General features: G+C 36.0%; 1 protein-coding gene across 3 annotated transcripts in view; it reads left to right on the top strand.

The window, feature by feature from the left end:
• The first annotated feature begins 437 nt into the window (after positions 1 to 437).
• The window catches only part of LOC145234712 (pyridine nucleotide-disulfide oxidoreductase domain-containing protein 2-like), a 48,134-nt gene continuing 21,076 nt past the window's right edge, over positions 438 to 27,495 (top strand). Inside the window, exons 1-9 of one of the 3 annotated variants that reach the window (XM_080099437.1) lie at positions 438 to 741; positions 836 to 1,697; positions 1,759 to 1,868; positions 6,131 to 6,298; positions 7,470 to 7,625; positions 19,292 to 19,424; positions 20,751 to 20,812; positions 20,870 to 20,967; positions 23,241 to 23,382. In XM_080099437.1, the coding sequence (XP_079955563.1) occupies positions 1,631 to 1,697; positions 1,759 to 1,868; positions 6,131 to 6,298; positions 7,470 to 7,625; positions 19,292 to 19,424; positions 20,751 to 20,812; positions 20,870 to 20,967; positions 23,241 to 23,382 (936 nt within the window). In that variant the 5' untranslated portion in view covers positions 438 to 741; positions 836 to 1,630. The other 2 variants (XM_080099436.1, XM_080099438.1) reach the window with 2 other exon arrangements.

The following is a 27,495-nucleotide window of genomic DNA, read 5'->3' as shown; positions in this document are numbered from 1 at the left end:
GCGGTCTAGCACTTTTGAGTGGGAAATTTTCCAAAGCGATCTAATGACGTGTGATGACGTTTGGGAAATTTCCAAAAATAAAAAGTTGGACCCCCCCCCCCCCCCCCCCCCCTTTAAAAATTTCTGGATATGCCCTTGGTTAAGAAAGTAACGTCAGGTGAAATGTTTGGAAGTGCGTTTTTAACGTCACTTAAGATTTTAAACCTTCACCCGACCCGAACAGCCCTAACCGCTGGCTTTTCTACAACTCTGCAAAAAAAGATAAAAATTAAACGGGTGTTACTTCCACTACATTTCACTACAGCAATCCAGTGCTGCTCCTTTTTGGCGTCAATTATCTACCTTGTGTATGTCTCTTTCGTACTTCTTTCGTACTTTTCGTACATGGGATATAAGAGATAAAAGGAACCCAACATCGTCATAATTCGCGGAATCATGGAAATCTTATGTATAATTACAAAGATAGGTGTTTTTATTTGTTTATTTTGTATTTTTTTTTCAATGTCGGAAGAGGAATAAAAGTTGAGAAAACTGCTATTGTTGTAAAGATTTGAGGCAAAACGACGCAGATTTGTGGCAAAACGAGGTTGTTTGCCTTAAAATTTCTGTAGGACAGTGTTCTGTTCAATTCAGTATCAGTCACCGGGTTAACACTGGTTTAACCATAGTATATACCAGGGATGGCGAACCTTTTTAGTTGAATGGGTCAAACATGATATCAAAATTCGGAAAGAAAACGAAGTGGGTCACATATTTTATTACATGTCAATGTCAATGCTAAGATGCTTGTTGCTGCATCTTTTCTGCAAGTCTTGTAATCCCAGGTAATTTTCAGTTTAACACACGCAGCAGTCATATCTGAGCTGAGACGATTCCTGGCACTTGATTTTATGAAATTCATGTGTGGAAACAAAGATTCGCATAAATATGTGGAACCAAACAGCGTCATCAAAGTTGCAACAAATCGTTTCAAATTGTACGTGTAAATAAACATATCTGTTGCATCACAATTGACTCAACAATCTGTATTTTAAGACAATAGGCAGTCTGGCAAAGGGCCTAAAGTTAACTGTTGCGTTGCTTTTTAATCTTGGAGTCTGGTAACCCTACAACTAGTAATCAGTATAAATTTGTAAAACTACAAGTGGGTCACTGGAATTCACGTGGTGGGTCACTTTGTGACCCGCGGGTCAGTGGTTCGCCATCCCTGGTATATACTATGGTTTAACTTTATGATGTAAAAAAAATTGTGTTAATGTTAATGATAAGCGATTGGCGTCATTTTTTGCATGACGTCATGAGAAGATATGATGACGTCATGTATTAAGCTTGGTAGGATGAATATTTTGCAAAATTGCGTTTTTTTGAAACCTGTACAATTTTATGATGACGTCATAGTGACGTCATTCAATATCAATATCGTTAAGTTACGTCATAGGGTTGGGAAGTTATTGCGTTGTAACGTCATTACATATCAATATCGTTAAGTTACGTCATAGGGTTGGGAAGTTATTGCGTTTGGTCAAGAAAGTACACCTTTTGTTTGCTATCTTCGGTGTAGAAACTAGAAACCTTCAGTTTAGTGAAACCAATTTTCATAGTTGCACTAAACACTGTTTTTCGTGTAAACATGGCATCACTTTCAAGATCAATTTTAAGCTTGCAAATCTGTGGCTTACATAGGAAATCAGCCAACTGTGAGTTCCGTTTGATTTGTGTCAAGCGTTTGAATTTATTACTTGTGATTTTATGTCTTAGGTTCAATTACCGCTATCCAGTATGCTCATTCATTAGTTTCACAAGAGGATAAAATTCATTGTAAGTATGATGCTGTTGTGGTTGGAGGCGGACACAATGGATTGATTGCTGTGAGGTTTCACCTAAAAACTAAATATTAATGAGACTTTAATGCACATTTTTTTACTGTATTTTGTTTCATAAACGCACACACTTTCCACCACCAGATGGGCTTCTCTAAAAGTCTAAAATACACAATATATGCAATCTATGCACAAACTATACTTATAAAACAGATGCAACTTTTTAAAATGTTGACGGTTAAGGCTTTTAGGACCCAGGTAAGGGTTGGTTTATGGTAGAAATAACACTACAATTTAGTTTCAGATGCCTATTTTGGGCTTAATATCCTCATGTGTTGAGAGTGGTGCTAAACACAGTATGGTACCACATGTAGGAAAATTAAATTAGGCCCAAAAGGTATCTAAGATCGAAATATAAAGTTATTGTTATTACACACCCAGACCCTAATAGCTTTACCCGCCAACAAAAAGTTTTATTAGTAGATTGCATATTTTAGGGTAGCCCCCACCAGACCAGTGAATATATATATATCCACAATATATTGGGGCTGTGAAAGTAGCATATACATTTTAGCTTTGACGCGTACATCATAATAAAAAATTAAATAACTTATATTTCTTCTCTCACTTGATAACATGGAAGAGCAAAATATGTGAGTATGAATCTAAGTTTATAATGTAAGATTCGATTGCACCATGTAGAGTTTGTGGACTGAATCCTGCACATCTTTGTTTGTTTAATTTTGTCTGTCTGTTTACATGCTTTGGTGGTAATTCCAGGCGCTTATGTCTAAGAATTGACTGCATGGCCACCTCAATGAACATTCAAGCGCATTTAAGCTTGTGGTCATGTCCACATTAGTGATAGCACTGACAATTTGCAATGGAAATCAAAGTACTTTTGTTACCAATGTTTCATTTATTCAGTAAGAAAAAGTAACCATATTACGTAGTTGCGCACCTGTGAATATGACTACATTTAAGCCAAAACATGTCCTAACTTCCATCAACAGGAAATTCAGCTACTTTGAAAAGAATTTCCAAAAACTTTCAAAAATTTTGCTTCTGTATTTATTTCAGGTAGTGTTTAATGGATTTTGTTTTCATGCTAGTAAACTAAGAAACTTTTTTTTTTAATCTGACATAAAGTAATTCTGTGAGAGCAGAAACTAGTTTAAAACTAATTGGGCTGGCATGTCATAAAAATGTTTTATTATTGTGAATTTATTTGACTTCTAGGTACACTATTAACGGTTTTATATAACCTGAGCAAAAAAATCAGAGCCAGTATAGTGTGTAAAAACAACATTTCGACAAGTGCTATTGTCATCATCAGGTCATAAAAATTAAAAGCGACACAAGGCATGCAACTAGGTGACACACAAAGGTTAAAAAGGGCAACACGAAGTAAAAGGTGAAAGCAATTAAACTGAGATTAAATAAACTCACATGGAAAGGTTGCCACGGGTGTACCCGAGGCAAGGCGCGGCCGCTAGTTATTAAACAACTAGAGTGGTGTTGATTCCTGATCTTTTTAATTTTCCATGTTATGTTTGACTTCTCATAACTATATGGGTTTCCTGAAAGGGACACATCTTGATTTCACTCAGTTTTTTTTATTAGTGAAGTTTGTCCATGCCTTTTGTTGCATAATATCTTGGGTGGATTTGGATGAAACTTTACAGACGGTAGATATCGTTATGCAGATATGACATCTGCTTTGTTTGACTTAATAACCCCAGTTTTAACCTGCTAGCCCCCAAAGGGTAAAACGTTTTTGTGTTTTGCCGGACACCACAAACGAAAAGTTTCTGTGATCTAGTTGAAGTTTTTGCACATGGAAGTTAAGGCAGTGTTAAAAGCCTTATGACGTCAGAAGAGTCAACGAAAGTTGCTAAAACACCACTAGTGGTCAAAACTTGAAACATTTGATTTAGATAAAATTGTACTGATTGGGTCATTGTGGTTTCATAGTTAAAAGATTTGGGAGAACCCCATCAGCTACCATGCTAACCCTCCAAAATGGGTGACAGTTTTAAACAGTTTCAGAACTATATAAAATTTGGACGTGGGTGAGTTTTTATACAGTGTCGGAATTGGCTGAAACTTGGACAATTAGTAGATAAGTCAGTTTTAGCTGAAGCCTCACCATTCACCCCCTTGACCCTGAAAATGGAAAAAAAATTGCAAACAATGTTTAAATTATCTAAAACTTGGACAGCTATTTATAAGTATCGATTTGTTTTGTGCTTTATTTTGTCGCTATTTACCCCTTCTTTCATATAAAATCGAACATTAAATAGATCAAACTTAAAAAATGTCTGAATGGAATCAGAGTTGCATAGTTTGTACTTTTACGTGAGTTGCATAGGTTATTTAAGCCAAATACCGATCACTGTGTTTTACCTTACAACACCTAACTTTCTGATGGTTATCTCTTGAAATGCATTGCTTTCACCTTTGCATGTGTGGGGCCCATGAGTTACTGCCTGCAGAAACAACTACGGTTAAAAAAGACAGTGCATAATATGTGACCCATATAAAATTAAGTGTAGGGAATATATTAACGTTTCAAAATAGGTTATAGTATATGTGCATTGGCAAAATGTACTAAGCTAAGCCACCTTTCTAGCAAAAATATGTTTAAACATCTCTCCTTCCAGGCAGCCATTGAACAATTATGTAAAAAAGCAAAGATTCATTTTTAAAGTGCGTATCTTAGCCCAACATTAGATAAGTTGAATGTTTCAGGCAATAGCTTTCATGAAATTCATCATTATGTTTTTGTCTGTATCTTTTTTCTGTCTAACGCTGGTTTGTTAAACGCGTTTGGTCAAGAAAGAGTGCTCCAAATTTAATAAAATTTGCACAGATGTTAGTTATTAATCCAAATTTGATCCTCCTGAAGTTTGACCCCAAATGACCCAGCGGTTCACCCGCAGGCCCCCAAAACGTATTTTTTTAAAAACGATTGTACTGACTAAAGTACAGCATCTCTGAGTGATATGTTGTGCTGTTTGGTGCAATATAAGATATTTCAAAGAATTTTGTATCTTTTTTTTGATTCACCCATTTTCACCCCTTAAACCCCCGAATATTCATTTCTGTCTAACGCTGGTTTGATAAATGCGTTTGGTCAAGAAAGAGTGAAATTTATTCAAATTTGCACAGATGTTAGTTATTGTTCCAAATTTGATCCTCCTGAAGTTTGACCCCAAACGACCCAGTGGTTCACCCACAGCCCCTCCCCCCAAAAAAATAAAAACGGCTGTACTGACTAAAGTACATAATCTGAGAATTTCATAGTTTGTTGGTTGGTGCAATGTAAGGTATTCTAAAGAATTTTGTAACTTTTTATTGGATTCACCCATTTTACCCCTTAAACCCCCAAATAATAAGTTTTAGGCCAAAAATACAAGCCCTAATGTGCTGAAATGTTAAACAATTGTTTGCAGTAGGTTATTCGTTTAGTACTTAAAATTTTGCCTTAATCGGCCAAATAGTTAGTTTTACAGCCCATGATATGTGTACGGTACACTGTAAGTCAGATAGAAGTCTCAACTCTCAAGGGAGTAATTCACTTGTTTACGATTAAGGCAGGTGAATGCAGCGGGATTGCTCAGCTTGACGTCCGGACAGACGTTTTACGAGACAGTCGTTTCGGTGATTAGAAATCAGCTGTTTTTGTGCAGCTATGCTATGTCGTTTTATTAAGTATCAAGCACATTTTCAGTTGTGGAAAATTGTGTTAAAACTGACCTTGAACGACAATATCAAGGTCAAAGCATGAGATTAAATTAAAAGTATTTTTCCCGTTCTTATGTACTGTTTTTTTGTAATTATATGACAATAATGATACAAAAAGAATGCGGACAAAACTTTTAAAGGTGGGTCTTTGCTAAAGTTGGTTAATTTTTTTCTTAAGAATCTAAAAATAACCAGGACGTTAAATCCTCACAACGCGCATGTGGGGACCCATCTGTTTTTGCTTGCAAAAACAATCATATATGTAGATCAAATGATGTGTATAGTAAATTGGTAAATATCGTATAGAATATATAAAATGGAAGTATATCAGAAAGCCACCTTCCTAGTTTTAATAGCTAATTTTGTGAAATTTTTTAACTTGTCAACTAAAATAGGTGGAAGGTGTTTTTTTAGAATTGGGTTTTGTTCTAACCGCATAAACGATTAGCTTTATAAAGCAGTGTTTCTCTACCTTTTTGACCTGTCATTTCGTAGCTGTGAGCACAGTTGTGGATCACTTTTAAAAACAGAGTTTATGATAATCACTGCTTATATTTTTACAGGCAGCATATCTGGCCAAAAAAGGGTTGTCAGTTGCAGTGTTTGAAAAACGACATGTCGTGGGTGGAGCAGCTGTAACTGAAGAATTGATACCTGGGTACAAATTTTCACGTGGCTCTTATGTTCTTAGTTTACTCAGACCACAAATTATTCAAGACCTCAAACTGAAGGTGATTTGATAGTTGTTTGTAATTATTATTAAGGTAAGATGTAAGTTGACAATTAAAACTGGTTAATCTCTTATAGGACAAATCAGGTTAATAAAAAAATCAGATAATCGGGATGCTTTGGTTGAATACAAACCATTGCCATCATTATGGGTCCCCTTATTTCTAGGAATGTGCTTTTTAGGTTTACCTTTTGTTGTCTGGAAATGTGATGAAATTTTAAACAGTTGTTTCTAGGATGTTTTTTAAATATTTTTAACCTTACAGCCTCCCCCCAATGTGTGTGCAATAAGTGCTGATATTTCATTTACACTTATGTGACTGTTTGCACCACACCCAAAACGGTTTGCTCATGTGACATCTCCGGTGCACTAATGCAAGTGCTAACTTAGTTATAGGTCCCCATGAAGGGGACACTTATTGTTTTTGTCCGTATTTTTTCTTCTTTTTTTTTTATTTTTTCTGTCTAATACTGGTTTGTATTGTAATTTATTCAAATTTGGACAGATGTTAGTTATTAATCCGAACATGATCCTGCTAAAGTTTACCCCCGAATGATCCAGCGGTCCACCCACAGGCCCCCAAAACACAATTTTTTTAAAACGGCTTTACTGACTAAAGTACACCATCTCGCAGTTTCATGCTTTATTAGTTGGTGCAATGTAAGGTATCCTGATTAATTTTTTAACTTTTTATTGGATTCACCCCTCAAACCCCTGAATAATCCGTTTTAGTTTTAAGTCAGAAATACGGGCCCTAACATGCTAAAATTTTAGACAGTTGTTTGCAGTTGGTTACTCATTTAGTATTGAAAATTTTGCCTTAATCAGCCAAATGGTTACCTTTGCAGCCAATAATATGTGTACACTGTCAGTCAGACAGAAGTCCAAATGAAATAATTCACTGGTTTACAATAAAGGCAGTTTAATGCAGAGTGGGAGTGCTGAGCTGTGTTTTACCTTACAACACCTAACTTTTGGATGGTTATCTCCTGAAATGCATTATTTTCAAACTTGCTTGTGTGGGGGACCCATGAGTTTCTGCCTGCAGAAACAACTACGGTTAAAAGAGAAGGTTGTAAAAGACATTGGATAATATGAGACCCAATATAAAATAAGCATAGGAAATATATGCAAAATATGCTAAACCACCCTTCTAGTTGTTTTTTTTTTAGAGTTATGGTCTTGATTTGCTAATACGTGAAACATCATCGTTTACTCCTATGCTAGAAGATGGAGTTAGTGGCAAACCACCAAGATCTCTGCTGCTCGCAAATGACCCAAGTACAACATACAAGGAAATAAGCAAGTTTTCGAAAAAAGATGCCAAGGTTTGGAATGAATTGTTAATAAATGTTGCACTAAAATATAAAATTTTTGACATAGTTATATACAGGGATGCCATCAACATAGACCCCAAAGTAAAGACAGCGGAAAAATGAAATTTTTAATACGAAACCAAACTAACGTTTTTGAACAAATCTTTACATTTAGACGAGCCGTGACATATTTTTTGCCAGAAACAATCTGTTCAAGCAACTGCTTGTTCGTAGAAAATACTTGTATCTCATGACAGCTCAGGTCTTGGTTTACTTTTAGATAGCAGGGACTTGACTTGAATCTGTTAAAAATAAGACAAAATAAGGACTCAAGTCCAGGGGCGTATCCAGAAATTTTGAAGGGGGGGATGCAACAATTTTTTGGGGGAAAATCCCTAATGTTGTCACACGTCGTTCAAAGCGACGCGTTATGCGGCAAAGCACTTTTTCCAAAATTGGCGGTTTCTCTACCCATCTAATTGACAGGAAGAACAGGTAATTTTTGGGAAAGCTTTGTAGTTTTCTGATTTCGCCGCTGCTATCTAGCTTACTCAACCAAACTGCTGCTGCAAAATAAGCGTCTGTCAGGTAATCAAAATCGTTGCTTAAAAAACAGGGTCCAATTTCTAAAGAACTAAATCTCTTGCTGAAGCGGTAATCCTACTGTTAAGTTGCGCAAAGTCACGAATGCACTAAAGGTGGTAACTGCAGAAGGCATAAATTGTGCTTGGCAAGTAACAAATTACCCTAATAACATAACTCGATTTACATCGATCTAATGTTTTTGACAAACTATTACGTGTTTGGCGGATCTAAGCAACACAACATTACACGTTTTTAACACTTTTACATTGTTCAAATGCAAAAACAGTTTGATATGTTGCACTTAGTGCAGTTACCACTTAGCAAGAAACTGCTACCAGCGTCCTAGCCTGAACGTAACTTTCTGATTGTTAGCGCATAAACCTCCTTATTAAACCCTTGTTACGTCACAATTGGCGATTAGATAACAAGCGAATACAAGAGATTGAAGGCTCGCGTCTTTGAGATAACGACTCCCTGTTATCACTCAGCGGTAAACGGAACGATTTTGGCCTATTTAATTTACGCACAACTTTTTGAAAAGGGGGGGTCCGGACCCCCAAACCCCCCCCCCCCCCCCCCCCCCTTGGATACGCCACTGCTCAAGTCAAAAACAAGGAAATTTCTTAGAAATAAGGACAATACATTTTTCTAGGACATTGCCCTTCAAAATAAGGACAAATCTTAGAAATATGGAGGATATGGCAACCCTGCTAATACAGTATATGTTTGTCAGTTGAGCAAAAAAATGAAAGTTTGTAAAATATGCATGGCAACAATACTATATTCAAAGTGCCCAATTGTTTGATATAATCAAAATACCTATTAGTCCTGGCTTCTGTTTCAAGATCACCTTTGTGGAGTTTAAAGTTATTATGGGTTCCCTTCCCTGAAGGAGACAAATCTTGATTTCACTCAGTTTTTTTTTCTTCTATTCCCCAGGGAAGTTTGTCCATGCACTTTTGGCATACAATTTTTGGTGGATTTGGATGAAACTTTCACAGATGGTAGATGTAGTTATGCAGATGCGCCATCCGCTTCGTTTAACTTGATAACCCCAGTACTAATCCAAACCACAAACAAAAAAATTCTGTGGTGTAATAATGTAATAAAGGCAACAAAACGTATAGTAAAATGGGTGAGTTTTTAAACAAGTGCAAAAATAAAGCCAATTTGTATAGCATGTAAAATGTGCCATTTATAGGTTTCAATTGTTGTGTTTTACCCTGGAGGCTCTAACATTTACCCCACCAGCGCCTAAAATGGGTGAATTTTTTAAACAATGTCTAAATTGGATAAAATTTTGACAGTTTGTTTATTTTGCCATAATTAGGTGTTAATTTAGTGTTTCACCCTGCATCCCCAAGATTAACGCCACTGGCCCCCTAAAATGGGTGAATTTTTAAAATGATGTTCGGATTGGCTGAAATTTTGACAGTTCGTTCATTTTGCCATAATTCGGTGTCGAATATTGTGTTTCACCCTGCATCCCCAATATTTACCCCACTGGCCCCTAAAAATGGTGAATTTTTAAACAATGAAATTTAGACAGTTTTTATAATAAGTGACATATTTTACCCTGTGAGCCCCACCTTTACCCCAGTAACCCCTAAATGGGTGTAATTTCTAAACATAGGCCAAGTTGCATGAAATTTTGACAGTTGTGCACTATGTCATTTTTAGGTGTTGAATTCATGCTTTGCCCTGCAGTCCCATCAGTTACGTCATTAGTCCACCTAAAAAGGGTAAAATCTTTTTAAACAATGTCATAAAATCTAGACAATTTCTATAATATTCTATTTTGAGGTGTTGATGGTTAAGTTTTACCCTTAGCCCCGCCATTTACCCCCTTTAACCCCTAAAATGGTTAAATTTGCAAACAATGGCTGAATTGAATGCCACTTGTACAGTTTGTACCTCATATAGCATGACTATGTCTGCAGACTTTTTTATTTCTCTGTTTAAACAGATGCATTATTTAAAATTTTGCATGTGTGGGGGACCCATGAGTTTCTTGTTGCAGAAACAACTAAGCCTAAAAAGACGGTGGCTGGGGCCGATTATAAATAAAGTGTATATAGTGCATGTGCAATGTCAATATGTGCTTCAAGTCGACTACTGATCAGTGTTTTACCTTACAACACCAAACTTCCTGATGGCTATCTCTTGAAAGGCACTGTTTTCAACTTTGCATGTGTGTGCACCCATGAGTTACTGCGTGAAAAAACAACTACTGTTACAAAAGACAGTAAACAATATAGGACCCATTTTGAATTGAGTATAGGGAGTATATTCACGTTTCAAAATAGGTTATCGTGTATGTGCAATGGCAAACTGTGCTAGTCTACCCTACGAGTTTTTTTCTTGTTTCTTTTTTCTGTCTTTTTGATGATTAGCAATCAGTACAGTAATTCTAAGTAGTTTATTAAGTTAGCACTAGGGATGTTCAACGTAGAATAACAAATCCTTTGGATTCGAATCCATTTTTGCCGTTTATATCGGGTAATTGGAACCGATATAAATGTGTGCTCTCGTCGTTGGCAAAAATGTAATCACATGTGTGACGCTTTTACGTCGACACCCGGTCATTGTACCAGTTGCAAAGACGTCAAGTGCATCGTCACCGTCAAATCAGTGAGCGCTATACAAGTTATAGCGTCAAGTCATGAGTCGCTATAACAACGCCATAATGACGGTTGTACGTTGGAGGCATAATTAACGATTACGTATTTGATCACATAATTATGCTTATGCCATCAAATGACATACCGGCGACTTTTTGCAACGTCTTACCAGCATCTAATTGTTTCAACCTTTTTCCGACACAACAAAAATTTAACGGTCATGGCGTTAGGCAACGATTGGAAGCATGAGATTGTTTGTTAATATCGCAAAAACAGTGATGGAATCCCATAACATATGACGTTTGCATCATTTTTTAACCCCATACAAACATAAGAATGCAGTTAGTACACGCTGTAAAGTTCACATTTTGTGTTGCAAAATCGCTGGTAGTTTAATTGGAATTTAAAATCATCCAATGTTTTAACTTTGCTAGGGTGCCTGTTTTTGCAGTTGTTTTAGGTTACCAAACGTTATATATTAGTACACTTGGAAGTCTATGTCAGTTCATGTCAGTCCATGTCAGTCCTTAACCATCAACAAATCAAATTACCACAGCATACTTACAGCATAGTTACTTCTACTGAAGGCAATAATAATCACTAAATAAAATTGTAAAAGTTATATTTTATGTTTTTTGTGCTAGTTTTTCTGGCTTAGTGGACTTTGGGTCATTTAGTTTCAATGCAGTTGTGCAAAGTGTTTTCTCAGTGTTTTTCTTGTTTTTACATGATAAATGAAAAATATGTTTTATAATGTGTTAAACTAGTATACTTTAGTTGTCAAGATTAATGATTGCTCAGTGAAAAATAATATAAGAATTGGATTCGATATTCTAGATTCGCATCAATTATTCTAGAATACCCAATTATTCTACTTTGAACATCCCTAGTTAGCACGCATATTTTCAGTTTTTATCGAAGGTTTTATGTCTTAGAAGTTTTTAAAACAATATATACTTAGGTTTCATACATGTCAAGCAAACGTTGTTGATTAACATAAAGGTAAAAAAACAAGACTTGCTTTAAACTTATTTGAATTTATTCAAATGTTAGTTATTGATCTAGATTTAATCCTCTGAGGTTTGACCCCGAATGACCCGACGGTTCACCCACAGGCCCTTGAAACGTTAATTTATTAATACTGATGTTTTAATTCAAAGTACACGAAGTTTCGTGCAATACACGAAATCAAAACAACAATTCAAATTGTATTCGAATAAATTTACTCAAGCTTTTGTATTCGTGAATTGTTTATTCAAAAGTTAACATCAACTATTCGAATTGTATTCATGCACTGTCTAACAAACGTTAAAATCATTTGAATACAGAACGTGCCGGCAAAACCTGCATTCGAATACAAATTGCCCTATGTCTGGTTGTAACTGTTCTAGTTACCATATTAAGACTGCAATATATATCTCAAATGTAAACTGACGTCACAAACTAAAATGCAATTTTATGTCAACAAAATTTAAGTCTTTCCATTTATACTTAGTCAAGCGTGAATTCACTTTTACGCTTATGGATTTTTGTGCAATAATTTCAGTTTAAATTAAAGTTCAACTATTTTAGCAGGGCAATACCTCCAAATACATACAACCTTTCACACACCACCATCTAATTATGGGTCCCCTTTCCTGAAGTGCACACATATTGATTTTACTCAAATTGTTTGTTTGTTTTTTCTTTTTTTTTCTTCTCCCCAAAGTTTGTCCGACTCGTTTTTACATCAAATGTTTGATGGATTTGGCTGAAATTTACACAGATGGTAGATGTAGTTATGTAGATGTGCATCCCACTTTGTTTTTTGTTGATAACCCCAGTATTTACCCCGCTAGCCCCCTAAAATGGGTATTTTTTACCCAAAGTTGAACCGACTCGTTTTTCCATCAAATGTTTGATGGATTTGGCTGAAATTTACACAGATGGTAGATGTAGTTATGTAGATGTGCATCCCACTTTGTTTTTTGTTGATAACCCCAGTATTTACCCCGCTAGCCCCCTAAAATGGGTATTTTTTACCCAAAGTTTGTCCGACTCGTTTTTCCAGCAAATGTTTGATGGATTTGGATGAAATTTACACTGATGGTAGATGTAGTTATGTAGATGTGCATTCCACTTTGTTTGTCCTGATAACCCCAGTATTTACCCCGCTAGCCCCCTAAAATGGGTGAGTTTTTAAACAGTGTCAGAATTGGCTGAAATTGGGATAGCTTGTATAGTATGCCATTTATAGGTGTCGATTGTTGTTTTTAACCCTTTGTTGTTTTTTAAGGTCAGTTTTTTAAAACGTTAAATAGGACATACTTCAAACAATATCTGGGGTGAATCTAATTTTATAGTTTGTACTCTACATAGTATTATTATTTAAGCCCAGTACAGATCACTGTGTTTTACCTTACAACACCCGACTTTCTCATGGTTATCTCTTGAAATGCATTATTTTCAACTTTACATGTGTGGGGACCCATGAGTTTCTGCCTGCAGAAACGACTAAGGTTATAAAAAAGACGATGGCTAATATGGGACCCAATACAAAATATGCATAGGAAATTTATTAATGTTTTAAAATAGGTTATAGTTTAAATGCAACAACAAAATGTGCTAAGCCACCCTTCTAGTTTTAATAAATGAGTTACAAAATAACACACAGGGCCAAAATGGCTGATTATCTGATTATCTGATTACATACATTATGTGAAAACAATCCTTAACACTAACAACACACATAATATTATACATACACAGGGCTTCAACAAAGGATTAATAATCTGTTAGTCTTTGCTTCAGTATTAATGCAATCGATCCTAAACCTATACATAAAACACTAATATCTTCTGGCTGGCTTGCATGGTAGGTTTTTCTTTTACACTCAAAATGGAGAATACATGCGGATATTGTATTTACTCTATTGCTGCCCTCAGTTTTAAGTTGACCTTGATTGTAAGCCACATTTTAAGGTGTTAAAAAACTAAGCTGCACGCTGGAATTTTAGATATTATTGTTTTATAATACATCTTTCAGTTGTTACGTTGTATAAAAATTTGCCCATATTTGTTAGTCAAGTTGATAACTGTACCCAAAAGAATGTATATCGAAGTATAATCTGCACATGTATATGAATTTTAAACCTAAAAAAAATTAAAAAGTTGCAGTGTAGAAATAATATTGGTATACAATTAAAATGCAAGCCGCTCTCGATTGTAAACCGCCCCTAATTATAAGCCGCGGCTTACAGTCAAGTAAATATGGTAAACATTAAGAAAAAAATTACATCAGTTATCCGTTTTAAATAGGACATAGAATATATAAAATTGAAGTATATTAGACAGCTACCTTCCTAGTTTCCACTAAAGGTGTCTGAAGTAGCACATTGCGCACTATTTTCATGGCATCCCTAAAATCTCATAAAAATAGTAAGTTTTGCATGCAATCAACAGATTACCTTTCTTGGCTTATTCAAGCGTGTTTTTCTGAGAAAACAATATTGATAAAACGTTGCTCACTCTTTATATATTACGCTAATTGCACCACTGTTTATTTGAGTTTTAGAGTTTATTTGGGTGCCCTTTTCCGGTTTCAGAGTTTATTTGAGTTTTATTATTGGTCAATTTCCGGGAGGGGACACATATTGATTTTATTCCAATTGTTAGGGTTTTTCTGTTTTTTTCTTTTTTTCTCTCACTTTGTTTTTGTTGATAACCCCAGTAGTTACCCCGCTAGCCTTCTAAGATGTGTATTTTTCTTTCCAAAGTTTGTCCGAATCGTTTTGCCATCAAAAAATGGATTTGGCTGAAACTTACACAGATGGTAAATATAGTCATGAAGATGTGTAACCTACTTTGTTTGTACTGATAACCCTAGTCATTACCCCGCTAGCCCCCTAAAATGGGTGAGTTTGTAAACAGTGTCACAATTGACTAAAATTTGGATAGCTTGCAGAGCAGGGGTCGGCAACCTTTTCGGCGACACATGCCAATTTACTTGTTATTTTCATGTATTCATGGCCTTGCTTGCAAAAGTTTTTCTAAATAAAGTAGTGTGTGCCAGCAGATATCAATAATAAAGAGAAAGCAGAGTGTTTTGTGCATGTAAGCTGATTTTTACGACAATGCCATGATAAAAAAACTATAAACAAGCAGTGTAACAGGTTAAATTGTTTCTTCAATGTAAACACGCAAATCGGTTAGCGTGCCATAAAAAAACACCTTGTGTGCCAACCTTGGCACGCGTGCCAGGAGTTGCCGACCCATGTTGTAGAGTATGCCATGCCATTTATAGGTGTTGATTGTTGTGTTTAATCCTGTAGCCCCAACCTTTACCCCACAAGCCCCCAAAGTTTAAAACGTATTTGTATGTTACTGGGAACCACAAACAAAAGATTTCTGTGGCGCAATAGTGTTACAAGGGCAACCTGTTGTATGTTACTTGTTTGTGGGTTGCCTGGAGGACGTTTTTGTACCATGGCAGTTAGGGGGGTTGCAGCCCTATGACATCAGAAGCATTAACGGTTGTTGCTCAAAACACCACTAGTGGTCGAAATTTTAAACATTGGCGGATCAGGCTGAAATTTTGCAGTACTATTGATTAAGTCATTGAGGTTTCATATTTTTTTAGTTTGTGTGTCCAACCTCATTAGTTACCCTACTAGACCCCAAAAATGGTTCAGTTTTTAAACAATGTTGAAATTGCCTGAAACTTGGACAGCTTGCAGAATTTACCATTCATAGGAGCTGATTGTTGTGTTTAACCTTGTACCCTCAATTTCAACCCACTAGCCCCCTAAAATGGGTGAGCTTATTAAACAGTGTCGGAATTGGCTAAAATTTGGGTAGCATGTGGACTATGCTATTTGTAGGTTTCGATTGATGTTTTTTACCTTGTAGCCCCAACATTTACTCAAGTAGCCCCCTAAAATACGGTAAGTAAAGTTTTTTTAAAATCATCCTAATTATTTGAAATGTACAAAGTTTATTGAACATACTATTTTAAATCCTCAAATGTTGTGTTTTGCCCTGTTGCACCACAATTTAACCAACTGGTCCCTAAAATGGGTGACCCTTTTAACAATGTTCAAATTGAATGAAAATTGGACAGCTTGTAGAATTTGCTATTCAAATGTGTCTATTTTTTTAACCCATCATGCCACTATTTACTCCTTCTTTTCTTTGAAAAGGATGTTAAATAGAACATACTTCAAACAATATCTTGGGTGATTCTGATTTGTATAGTTTGTACTCTACATACCGGTAGTATTATTATTTAAGCCCAGTGTCGATCATTGTGTTTTACCTTACAACACCAGGCTTTTTCATGGTTATCTCTTGAAATGCATTATTATGGGTCCCCTTCCCTGAAGGGGACACATATTGTTTTTGTCTATAAAGATGGCCCATGTGAATTTTGACCCCGTTTGATCTCTCGGTTCACCCACAGCCCCCCAAAACGTGAAATGTTTAAGACGGCTATACTTGCTAAAGTACTTCATTTAGGAGTTATATGCTTTGTTGTTTGGTGCAATATAATGTATTTCAAAGAATTTTGTACCTTCAAAAAGGATTTACCCATTTTCACCCCTTAAACCCCAAAATATTCGTTTCTGTCTAACGCTGGTTTGTTAAATGCGTTTGGTCAAAAAAGAGTGCTTTAAATTTATTCAAATTTGCACAGATGTTAGTTATTGTTCCGAATTGGATCCTCCTGAAGTTTGACCCCAAACGACCCAGCGGTTCACCCACAGGCCCCCAAAACGAAAAATTAAAAACGGCTGTACTGACCCAAGTACATAATCTGAGGGTTTCATGCTATTCTAAAGAATTGTGAACTTTTTATTGGATTCACCCATATTTACCCCTTAAACCCCAAAATAATAAGTTTTATGCCAGAAATACAAGCCCTAATGTGCTGAAATGTTAAACAATTGTTTGCAGTAGGTTATTCGTTTAGTATTCAAAAATTTGCCTTAATCGGCCAAATAGTTGGTTTTACCGCCCATAATATGGGTACACTGTCAGTCAGATAGAAGTCTCAACTCTCAAAGTAGTAATTCACTTGTTTACGATTAAGGCGGGTGAATACAGCGGGAGTGCTCAGAATTCACTTGTTTACGATTAAGGCGGGTGAATGCAGCGGGAGTGCTCAGCTTGACGTCCGGACGGACGTTTTACGAGACAGTTGTGTTTGGTGATTAGAAATCAGCTGTTTTTGCGCAGCCATGGTATATCGTTTTATTAAGTTATCAACCTCATTTTCAGTTTCGGAAAATTGTGTTTGAAAACTGACCTTGAACGACAATATCAAGGTCAAAGCATGAGATTAAATTGAAAGTGTTTTTCCTGTTCTTATTTGCTGTTTTTTGTAATAATATGACAATAATGATGCAAAAAGAATACGGACAAAACTTTTAAAGTTGGGTTAAGGATAAAGTTGGTTAAGTTTTTCCTTAAGAATCTAAAAATAACCAGGATGTTTGTTTGCCATAAATCCGCACAAACGCGCGTGTGGGGACCCATTCGTTTTTGCTTGTAAAAACAATCATATGTGTAGATCAAATGATGTGTATCGTAAATTGGTAAATATCTAACAATGATTGTGCCCTATTTTTACTGTTACCAAATCGCATATGCATATGTGTGGGGACCCATTAGATTATGCTTGCAGAAACAATTATGTTATAAAGTGCCAGGAAAAAGATAGGGACCCAATGAAATGTAGGTGCCAAATATATATCCATTATAAATATAGTAAATGGTATATGTGATACATCGGTAAATATGATGTAGTATATATAAACTGGCAATATATAGGAAAACCACTATTCTAGTTTTCCACTTGCATCTGTGGGGACCCATGAGTTTCTGCGTGCAGAAACAACTAAAGTTATGAAAGGCGGTGGCTAATATGGGGCCCACTGTAGTTTGCTGTAGTTGCGCTCAACAATAAGTTAATCCCACCAGTGTTTAAGCTCGTAATATACCTTAGTCTAAGTTTGGGGCTGTGCGGGTACTAGGATTAGTACTTGCTTCACCTGAATAGGGTTACCTTTACAGCTCTGAATATGTTGTTAAATGTCAGGTAAAGACAGAAGCCCATTTAAAAATAAGTATCCAAAGTAGATCCATTGTACCATAGGCGCCCACTTGTTAAAATCGGCGGGGAGGCAGAATTTTATAACTTGGTTAAGACAGAAATATTTCCAGCCCGGCCGTCACCTAATGTCGCAAATTACACTCTTTGCAGGGTGTTTCTGTTTTAACATACATAAGCAGCTGATTCCAGCTGAACTATAGTATGCTTTATTTTTATGCAACAACGTAAAAACGCCTGTAAATAAGCCATTATGAGAATCGCTTACCGGTACATAAATCGTTTACATTTCTAGGTCGTTTGGTACGTTCAAAACGTGTTGTCTATTATAGCAGTGAGTTGTAAGTAACGCATTTTTAGCTTTCAAATTTAGTTTAATATCATAAATCAGGAGTCAAGTACGACTTGCGAAGATATTTTATATTAATATATATCTTGGAAAAAACGAGCTAACCGTTGAGCATTAATTTGCTGCGAAGTATTCCCACAACAACATGTGGGATTAAGTTTACCCAGTTTTACACTTCACAGGACGCATAACAATAATCTAAATGCAGTTTGTTACATCACAGATAAGACTATGGGCAACAATGCTTTCATTATTGTGCGCAAACAATTGCCTTTATTTGTTAATTGTGATAGAATAATTAATTAATGCCAATCGAGGAGATAACTTATGCCAAATAATTTAATTTTTCGACAGTAGCGCTATCTGACTCTAGATAATATTGTAGTTTCTGATGGTCTTGTAAAGGCGCTTTGTAGACCATAGTTATCGAACGGCGCTGCGTTAGGGCTTGCAAGCTATGTGGCCATCGAATGTCATTTTCTTATTATACAGCTCGCCGTGAAATAAACTTGTTAACCCCTGCTTTAAACGGTGTCATGTTGAATTTGTGTCGATGTTGCTGACTAAGTTTTAGTAAGCACTACTTGCATGGTTTTACCCAATGGCCCATTACGTATAACGCTTGAAGTACGTACGTTTGTGACGTAACAAAATGCATTGTTTGTTTTTTTCAAAAAGGCTTTTCCGTTCCAACTAGAGTACTAGACAGTCATTGACTGAGCAGTAGTTTCAGTTAGAACAAAACCATATGCGCATCATTTTTAACGCAAAACTTGTTTATGACATAGTAAGCGACGCAGATTCCCGGGGAGGCGGCGCCTCCCCATAAGTGGGCGTCAGTGCATTGTACTGATATGTGACAAATAGTGTATGTAGTTGGTCATTAAATGCCAACTACATATGTGTATGTAGTTGGTCCTAATTTCAGGATGACACACTGTTTTTTTGTTTGCTCATGCCTTATATAACTGTACAACTATTTTCAGTGGTTTGTTATTGTAGATGTCTGATTATTGTTTTGTATTGGCTGTGTTTAGGCCTACCAACATTACGAAAATTTTATTGAAACATTAGCCAACTCTGTGGAATTTCTTTTGGATACACGCATCACACTAAACAATGAATCGAGTTTAGAGCAGATCAAAAGTTTGTGTCTGCTGTTTAAATTGGGTGAGTACATTTTTCTATTTAGGATTTCTTTAATAAAGATGTAATGTAACCTCTGGTTGCTGTTTATTTAGGCAATTCACTCTTACCTAAATATTTACCAACTGTGCAATTTAACCATAAAGTGTTTATGATACAACTTACTAAAATTTTCTTGTCTGGTTTTCTGAAGAAGCATATATATTGTTTGCTTTTGGTTTGTTATCCCTGGTTTGTTCTATGCGTTTGGTCAAGAAAAAGTGCTTCAAGTTTATTCAAATTTACTCATATATTAGATATTCATCCAAGTTTAATCCTCCTGAATTTTAAGTTTGAGCGATGGTTTTATATCTTAGAAGTGATAAAAACGATACGGTTTTGTACATTTGAGGCAAACGTTGTTGAATAACATGAAGGTTAAAAACTCCACGTTTTCAAAAGACATAATAAAAAGTCGTTAAAATGGTCATTGACAAGTTGGCCACCTTATGATGACTGAAGGTCGACTTGGAGGTCATGCAGAACACAGTTGAGACTGATTTTTTGTCACAATATAGCTTATTTATTTTTTACACATATGCTCCAGAAACAATACATAAGTTAAATATAAACTTAGAGAAATGCTATTGTTAATCACTAAGGACTGCATGTAATTAAAAACCATGTCAGAAGATCATTAAAGGTTGTTCGCAACTACACGCTACTGAAGAACAAATTGTTATCAGTACCTTTGCTGCAAAATATCTTCCCAATTTGCCAGTGTTTGTAACATTGTCCAGGTTTTCTAGTAAAGTTTTAACTGTTTTAAAACTAGCCTTGCACAGCTAAATCTTCTCAGATTGAAGATTATTTTAAATGTTTATTTTTACTACTTTCGTATATATATGTGACAATATCATGTAAACAGGATGTGGACAAATCCTTTTTAAGTTTGGGTACTAATTTGTCTAAAAAAAATCAAAAAATCAAATCTAAAAGAAAGAATTCAAAAACCGTTTTACCATGTCTAATTTCCATAAACATGTGGAGACCAATTTGTTTTTGCTTAGGGCAAAACAATCATGTGTGTAGTTTAAATGGTGTGGATTGTAAATTGATAAATAGGGTACACAATATGTAAAACAGAAATATATAAGCCACCTTTCGATTTTTATTTTTTATTAGTTTGGGTGTGGAAACCTGTCAGACTTGATCTTAATTATGAATATCAGTCAAGCACCTAGTCCAGAGACAATGTTTTTGGGTTGAAATTAAATTGTTGACTATAGGCTGCAATTGATGTTTTGTTAAATTTTACACAGTAAAATACCTTAAAAATTACACTCCCCAATTTTGTGTTTGTTTCTAAAGCCAAAAATCTTGGATCAAACACAGTAGCCTTTTATGAGTTGATGACCTCCCCAATCATTAAGGTATTTAAGGTTTGTACATTCAGTATAAATTGTCTTAAAGTGAAAACAAATTATTAGGTCCTAAATGATTGGTTTGAATCAGAACCACTGAAGGCCACTTTGGCCACTGATGGTGTTATTGGGGCAATGTTGAGTCCTTTATCAAGTGGAAGTGGGTATGTGATTTTATAAGAACATTCACTAACAAATGTAAAATTTTGCATGAACTTCAATTTTAATTTATTGCGATTATAAAATGGCAGTCTTTACTCTTTATCTGCATTTGTAACTTCCCTCATTTTCAATTTTTTGGCATGCTCCTTTGTACAATCAAAAATTAATGTTGGAAATTATTATAGTGGGTCCCCTTCCCTGAAGGGGACGGATCTTGATTTCACTCAGTTTTAATGGGTCCCCTTGCCTGAAGGGGACGCATCTTGATTTCACTCAGCTTTTATGGGTCCCCTTCCCTGAAGGGGAGGCATCTTGATTCCACTCAGTTTTTTTGTTTTGTTTTTCTCCGGTGAAGTTTGTCCATGCACTTTTGGCATGAAATCTTTGGTGAATTTGGATGAAACTTTCACAGATGGTAGATACAGTTATGCAGATGTGCCATCTGCTTTGTTTGACATGATAACCCCAGTATTTACCCCGCTAGACCCCAAAGTGTAAACTGTTTTTGTATGTTGCTGCGCACCACAAACGAAAGACTTCTGTGGTGGAATAGTATAATAAAGGCAACAGAACATATGCTACTTGTGTTTGTGCATTACTTGGTGGGCATTTTTGCACATGCTAGTTAGAGGGGTGCTAACAGCCTTATGATGTCAGAAGCGTTGACAAATGTTGCTTATAGCACCTCTAGTCGTCACAATTTTAAACATTGTCTGAATTGGATAAAATTTGACTGTTGATTAGGTCATTGTGATTTCGTATTTTTGGGTGTTGAACCCCATCAGTTACCCCACTAACCCCTAAAATGGGTCAGTTTTTTAAACAGTGTCGAAATTAGATTAAATTTGGACAGCTTGTAGAATTTGTCATTTATAGGTGTCAGTTGTTGTGTTTAACCCTGTAGCCCCAATATTTACCCCTCTAACCCCATAAAAAAGGTGAATTTTTTAAACATTTCCGAATTGGATGAAATTTGGACAGCTTATAGATTGTGCTACTAATAGTTGTTATTTTCAACCCTGTCCACCCAACATTTAACCCACTAGCCCCCAAAATGGGTCAATTTTTTAAACAATGTCATAATTGAATGAGATTTAGAGTGTGCTTCGGTTTCGTATGTCAAGCAAAACTTTGTTAACAAAAATAAAGATGAAAAAATAAACTTGACATTTTTGCAAGATAAATGTGTTTTTTAAATGCTCGTTGTCAGGTTGGCCGCCGCATGACCACGGGTTACTTAAAGTCAACTGGTAGGTATTACTAACACAGTTCAGAACTTTCTTTCGTCATAATGTAGCATTTTTTGCAATCGATTTAGGAATCAATACTCAAGGCATGTATAAATTAGGTTGAACGGTGTTGTTGAACACCAAGGACTGCGTGCTATTGAAAACGGTGTCAAAAGGTCAAACAGTTTGTACTTTACATAAGCCCATTGCTGATCACTGTGTTTTACCTTACCACACCCGATTTTCTCATGGTTATCTCTTGAAATGCATTATTTTCAACTTTGCATGTGTGGCGACCCATCTGCAGAAACAACTAAGGTTATAAAAGACGATGGCTAATATGGGACCCAATACAAAATAAGCATAGGAAATGTTAATGTTTTAAAATAGATTATAGTGTAAATGCAACAACAAAATGTGCTAAGCCACCCTTCTAGTTTAAATCTGGGTTAAAGCTTTCTGATAATGTGTCTTTAAAAATCTAAAAATATTCCCACCCTTTTTATACCATGCTAAAAATTAACTTGTATAGTGCATTAAAAGCGAGACATCTTATGATGTAACAACGCATCTGATAGTTTTTATCATCATGCCTTGTGTTTGAACTAGAGTAACTTGTGGTTTTGGTGCTGTGATGTGCGTTTTTAAAGAAGGTCATTTTATTGTGGAGAGAATACAGAAAACATCTCTACAGTTCTTGGTGTGCCAAAAGACAGCATCCAACACAAATTAGCAACAGTTGGCATAAATGACCCGACTGGTTTGCGACAAACCATAACCAATTAGCATTAGTGGGGACCTAATCATATGTGTAGAATATATAAAATAGTAGTATCATAGCTTTTGTATGATAATATAGCATCCTGCTATTTCCCTTTAAAACAAGATTTAATTTGCATGAATGTGACAATTTTTTGATTTGATAATGTTGTCAGTTGCAATATATGTTTTTATCTCACAGCTTATCTCAAATATGTTGTTTGGCACTCTAATATGTTGTTGTTGTTGAAATGCTTTGGTTGACACTTCAACCTTTGTATTAACAGGTATGTTTTATTACATCACATGATTGGTCAAACAAATGGCAAAAAAGGAGTTTGGGCATATGTACGAGGTGGAATGGGAAGTGTAAGCAATGCAATTGCTGCTTGTTGCAAAGATCTTAAAGTTGATGTGTTTGTTTCCCAGGTAAAACTTTGTAGTTCTCCTTCGTAGGGTAATATGGCCTCTGTTTCAAATTATGCATGGAGTGGTTTAATGTCAACTTTTAGTATAAGATAGTTTTATTTGCCTACTATGTCTTTTTAAGTGATGGGTCTCAAACACTTGGCATGGTGGAAGAGGGGGTAGCACAGTTGTTTCTTTCACTTTGTTGTATTGCATTAGTCAGCATGCTTAAGACTGATTGTCATAGTATGTATTTTAACATATGTCTGGACTAAACCACCTGATGTGATGAAGTTATTTATCATTGTTGTGGCTTGACAGGTGGTAAGTAGGTCCTTAGCTTTATGCGTAAATAAGTGTGCAACAGGACAGTTTTTTTCGTAAGTGATTTTAATTATTCTTGTACATGAGCCCTTACCAAAGGCATTAATTTTTTGACTTTTTATAAAATATTAGGTGTGAACTTTTTAGGTTCTAGAACAGGGGTGTGCAACATTTTTCGTCGGTTGGCCTTATAACAAATTTCGGACATCAAGAGAGGGCCATACAATTTTTTCATGTACAGAATAAATTTGAAATTCTCCAATAGCATCTATACATTTATTTTCTAAAACATACAGAGTTTCCCACGACACTGGATTTTACAACAAAATAATTGTTTACTAGACCAAGTGAATTGTTACATCACATTCGCTGAACTACGGTACTAGAAAACACTGTTTTAGCTCATAATTGTTACGTACAGAAAGCAAATTAGATTTACCAAAAGCTAGTGAAAAGTTTTGCTGAATTTTTAAAAAAAAATCAGTGTGTTGGTAAATGGCAACACTGAATAGCTTGGCGGGCGGGATTGTGGAATTAATTGAGTTTACCTAATTTGAATATGCTGATTCCGAATTTGCAGTCGGAATTCACCCATCACGTCACATGTTTTTGCAAAAATTGAATGAAAAGTTTACTCAAAAACGGTTGTATTAAGGGCGCTTGTGCCCTATTACAGGTCAAGAGCTTCATACGTGAAATGAAACACAGCCTACAAGGCACTTACCTTAATGAATTGGATTTGAGATTTTGTCAGCTTAGACCTTAACCCTCTAAACCTAAACCCCAGACCCCAATAGCACATAATTATGTTCATTTACTCCAGGGGTGGGCAAACTACGGCCCGCGGGCCGCATGCGGCCCGGCAAAGGAATTCATGCGGCCCGCCAAATGTTAGTAAATTTGAAAGAGAAAGTTTCCGAGTAACGCTGAATAGTATTATGAGCACGGGCTTAGAGTTTTAAAAATACCGGGGGTGCGACTTGCCGATACCTATACCATGTCCAGTATCTGCACCCGTACCATACTTTGGAACTAAACACAGATACTTTTTACGTGCTTTAGCCTGTTGTTGTTGCCACGTTATAATGCAAATCGTCACTTGACACAATTTCTTCGTTCGCTAGAAGTAAATAAAAGTAAAAGCGATTCACGTTTTCAAATACAGCCCACTTTGCACTGTTGACGCCAAAACTTTGGTCACTTTGGGTCAAGTTTTAGGTCGTTGCAGTACTTTGCAAGCGGACATTAAACACGGCTTAGAATCGTTAACACAGACCCGCACAACACCCAAAGATGGATATTAAAAGCGGCCACATGCGGCTGCGGAGACGAGTTTGTGCGACCGTAACATTGTATGTTAAAATACATGTACTGGAGGCCGTGACGTAACTGAAACTATTTTGCCTAATATTTTGATTTTCAAACTGCTAAAAACAGATTTCGCAAGATTGGAAAAAATATTACCAGTCTAGTAACCATATGCGCCAGGCTTTTATCCCTTTATTGTGTGCAAACAATGCGAATAAAACAGGTACCGCAATCGTCACAATACAGTTTATGACGTCATAAACAGTTAGTTTCGTTTATAGCTAAACTTATGCACAAGTTAGAAATTATTAATCTGAGCATTTTAGGCGACTTTAAATGGTATATGTGTGATATAAACCTAATTCTTTACATCAGTTATTTTGAAACAAAAACAAGCAAGCAATTGGCGGCTGTTGGTAAAATACTATGCGGCCCGATAAGATTATAAACTTTTGAATGCGGCCCTTGCACTGAAAAGTTTGCCCACCCCTGATTTACTCAATAAACTTTTGATTCAAACAACTTTTCTTTCTTATTTCTTATTGGTGTTTGGCATGAATTTTCTTTTAGCTTTTCTTGCAGCCTCACTATTCTTGCAGTCACGTTTCAGGTACTAACAGTAGTCCATCATCATTGTTGCATCCCATCGCCCTTGATGCTGCGTTTCCATGGTTTTGATGTCCTGGTGAAAACGTTCACCATGCTCCTCACTCATGTCACCCAAGAAAATGAACCTTTACACTCATTAGAATGCCAAGCTTGATAAGAAACCAACATGTTTTGTACAATATTTTAGTAATCCGGATCTTAAGTATTTCCAAAAAATGTAGATACAACTTCGGTAAAAGAGATCCATGCTTTTTTTCCACATCCGTCATGGTAATAAGAAATTGGGGGTCTTTGGTGAGTGTTCTGATTTGAGGTCCAACAAATACACCCTCTTTAACTTTCTGGGCACTCAAGTGAGGAAACTTTTCTGGAATGTATTTAAAACATGCACCTTTGTTAAAAGCTTTTCCAAACTGTTTCATGAGACCCAGTTTAATATGTAATATGGAAGTATAACATTAGATCTGTCGATAAGAACAGGCAGGCTGTAAAACATTTTTATAGCCTGTTGTAAGATACTCCCTCAACGGCCACTCATGTTTAATCCAATGATTTCTCCTGTCTCAGCCATTCCAATCACACATAAAACAAGGGTACTGTGTAAATTCAGATTGTTGACCCAGTGGCATATTTAGGACTTGTTTCAAGACTCCTTCATGCTAGTGGAATAAGCTACAGGGATAGAATCAAATTTATTTGTATTGTGCAACAATACAGCTTTTGGGCTTTACTTTGATGCATCAATAAAGAGGCGCCAATCACTGGGAATATACACTGTTCCCAATTTCTCTATAAGACCTTGAACATCCACACAATAGACTAAAGAGGGTTAGAGAATCTTCTTCAACTGTTTGTTGGAGAGAATCTTCTTCAACTGTTTGTAAAACTTTAGGAGCCAATAGAATTGGGACATCTGGCCCATGAGGAGTCGATCGTATTGCGCAAGGCAAATTAGGGTTTTGAATTTTATGCTTATTATGGGTCCCCTTCCCCGGGTCATTGAAACAGCTTCTTCGTTTAGATGACAATGATACATTTTTTTAGTTTTTTGTTGCCAAAGTCGGAAAACAATTAGATGCTGGTAAGACGTTGCAAAAAGTCGCTGGTAAGTCATTTAATGGCATAAACGTAATGACGTAATCAGATGCGTAACAAGTGCGCTAATCGTTAATTATGCTTTAAATGCACAACCATCGTTATGGCGTTGTTATAGCGACTCATGACTTGGCGTTATGGCATTGTATAGCGCTCCCTGATTAGGCGGCGACGAGTCACTTGCCGTCTTTTGCAACTGGTACAATGACCGGGCGTCGACATAAAAACGTAACGCATGTGTTTACATTTTTACCAACGGCGAGAGCGCACATTTATATCGGTTCCAATTACCCGATATAAATGGCAAAAATGGATTCGAATCCAAAGGATAAACATCCCTATGTTATCTTTTATGCACAAGAATCTACATTCTTTGGAATGTGCCTGGTCCAAAATACATTGCTCCCTCAAGCACAGAAGACCGGCTAAAAATTCTCAAAGATTTTGAAACAGTTTGGAACTTTCCCAATTGTTTTCGGTCACCAGTTCATATTGGTTTATGTTAAGGTAATCCATTTTAAACTCTTTAATCTTTTCTAAGTATTTTTTTAAGAATTACGGATATGGATTCAAATTTTTCTGGAAATGATTCCAGATTTGTTAGAGAGAACTGTGTAAATATTTCAATACATCTGGAACTGTTTCCTGACAGTGGACAATTGGTCAACCTAATTAAATGTGTTTTCTTATGTATGTCAATTATTTTTATTCAGAGTGCAAATCTAAATGCATCTTAGATACTTAAGGAAAAATATAAGATAAAAATTTGAATGAACTATTTTTTCATATGATTTCCAG

The sequence above is a fragment of the Phallusia mammillata genome, chromosome 6 (genome assembly GCF_965637545.1).
Source record: "Phallusia mammillata chromosome 6, kaPhaMamm4.hap1.1, whole genome shotgun sequence".
NCBI classification, from domain to species: Eukaryota; Metazoa; Chordata; class Ascidiacea; order Phlebobranchia; family Ascidiidae; genus Phallusia; species Phallusia mammillata.
Note: the sequence above shows the minus strand (reverse complement) of the source record. Positions and strands in the feature narration are given on the sequence as shown.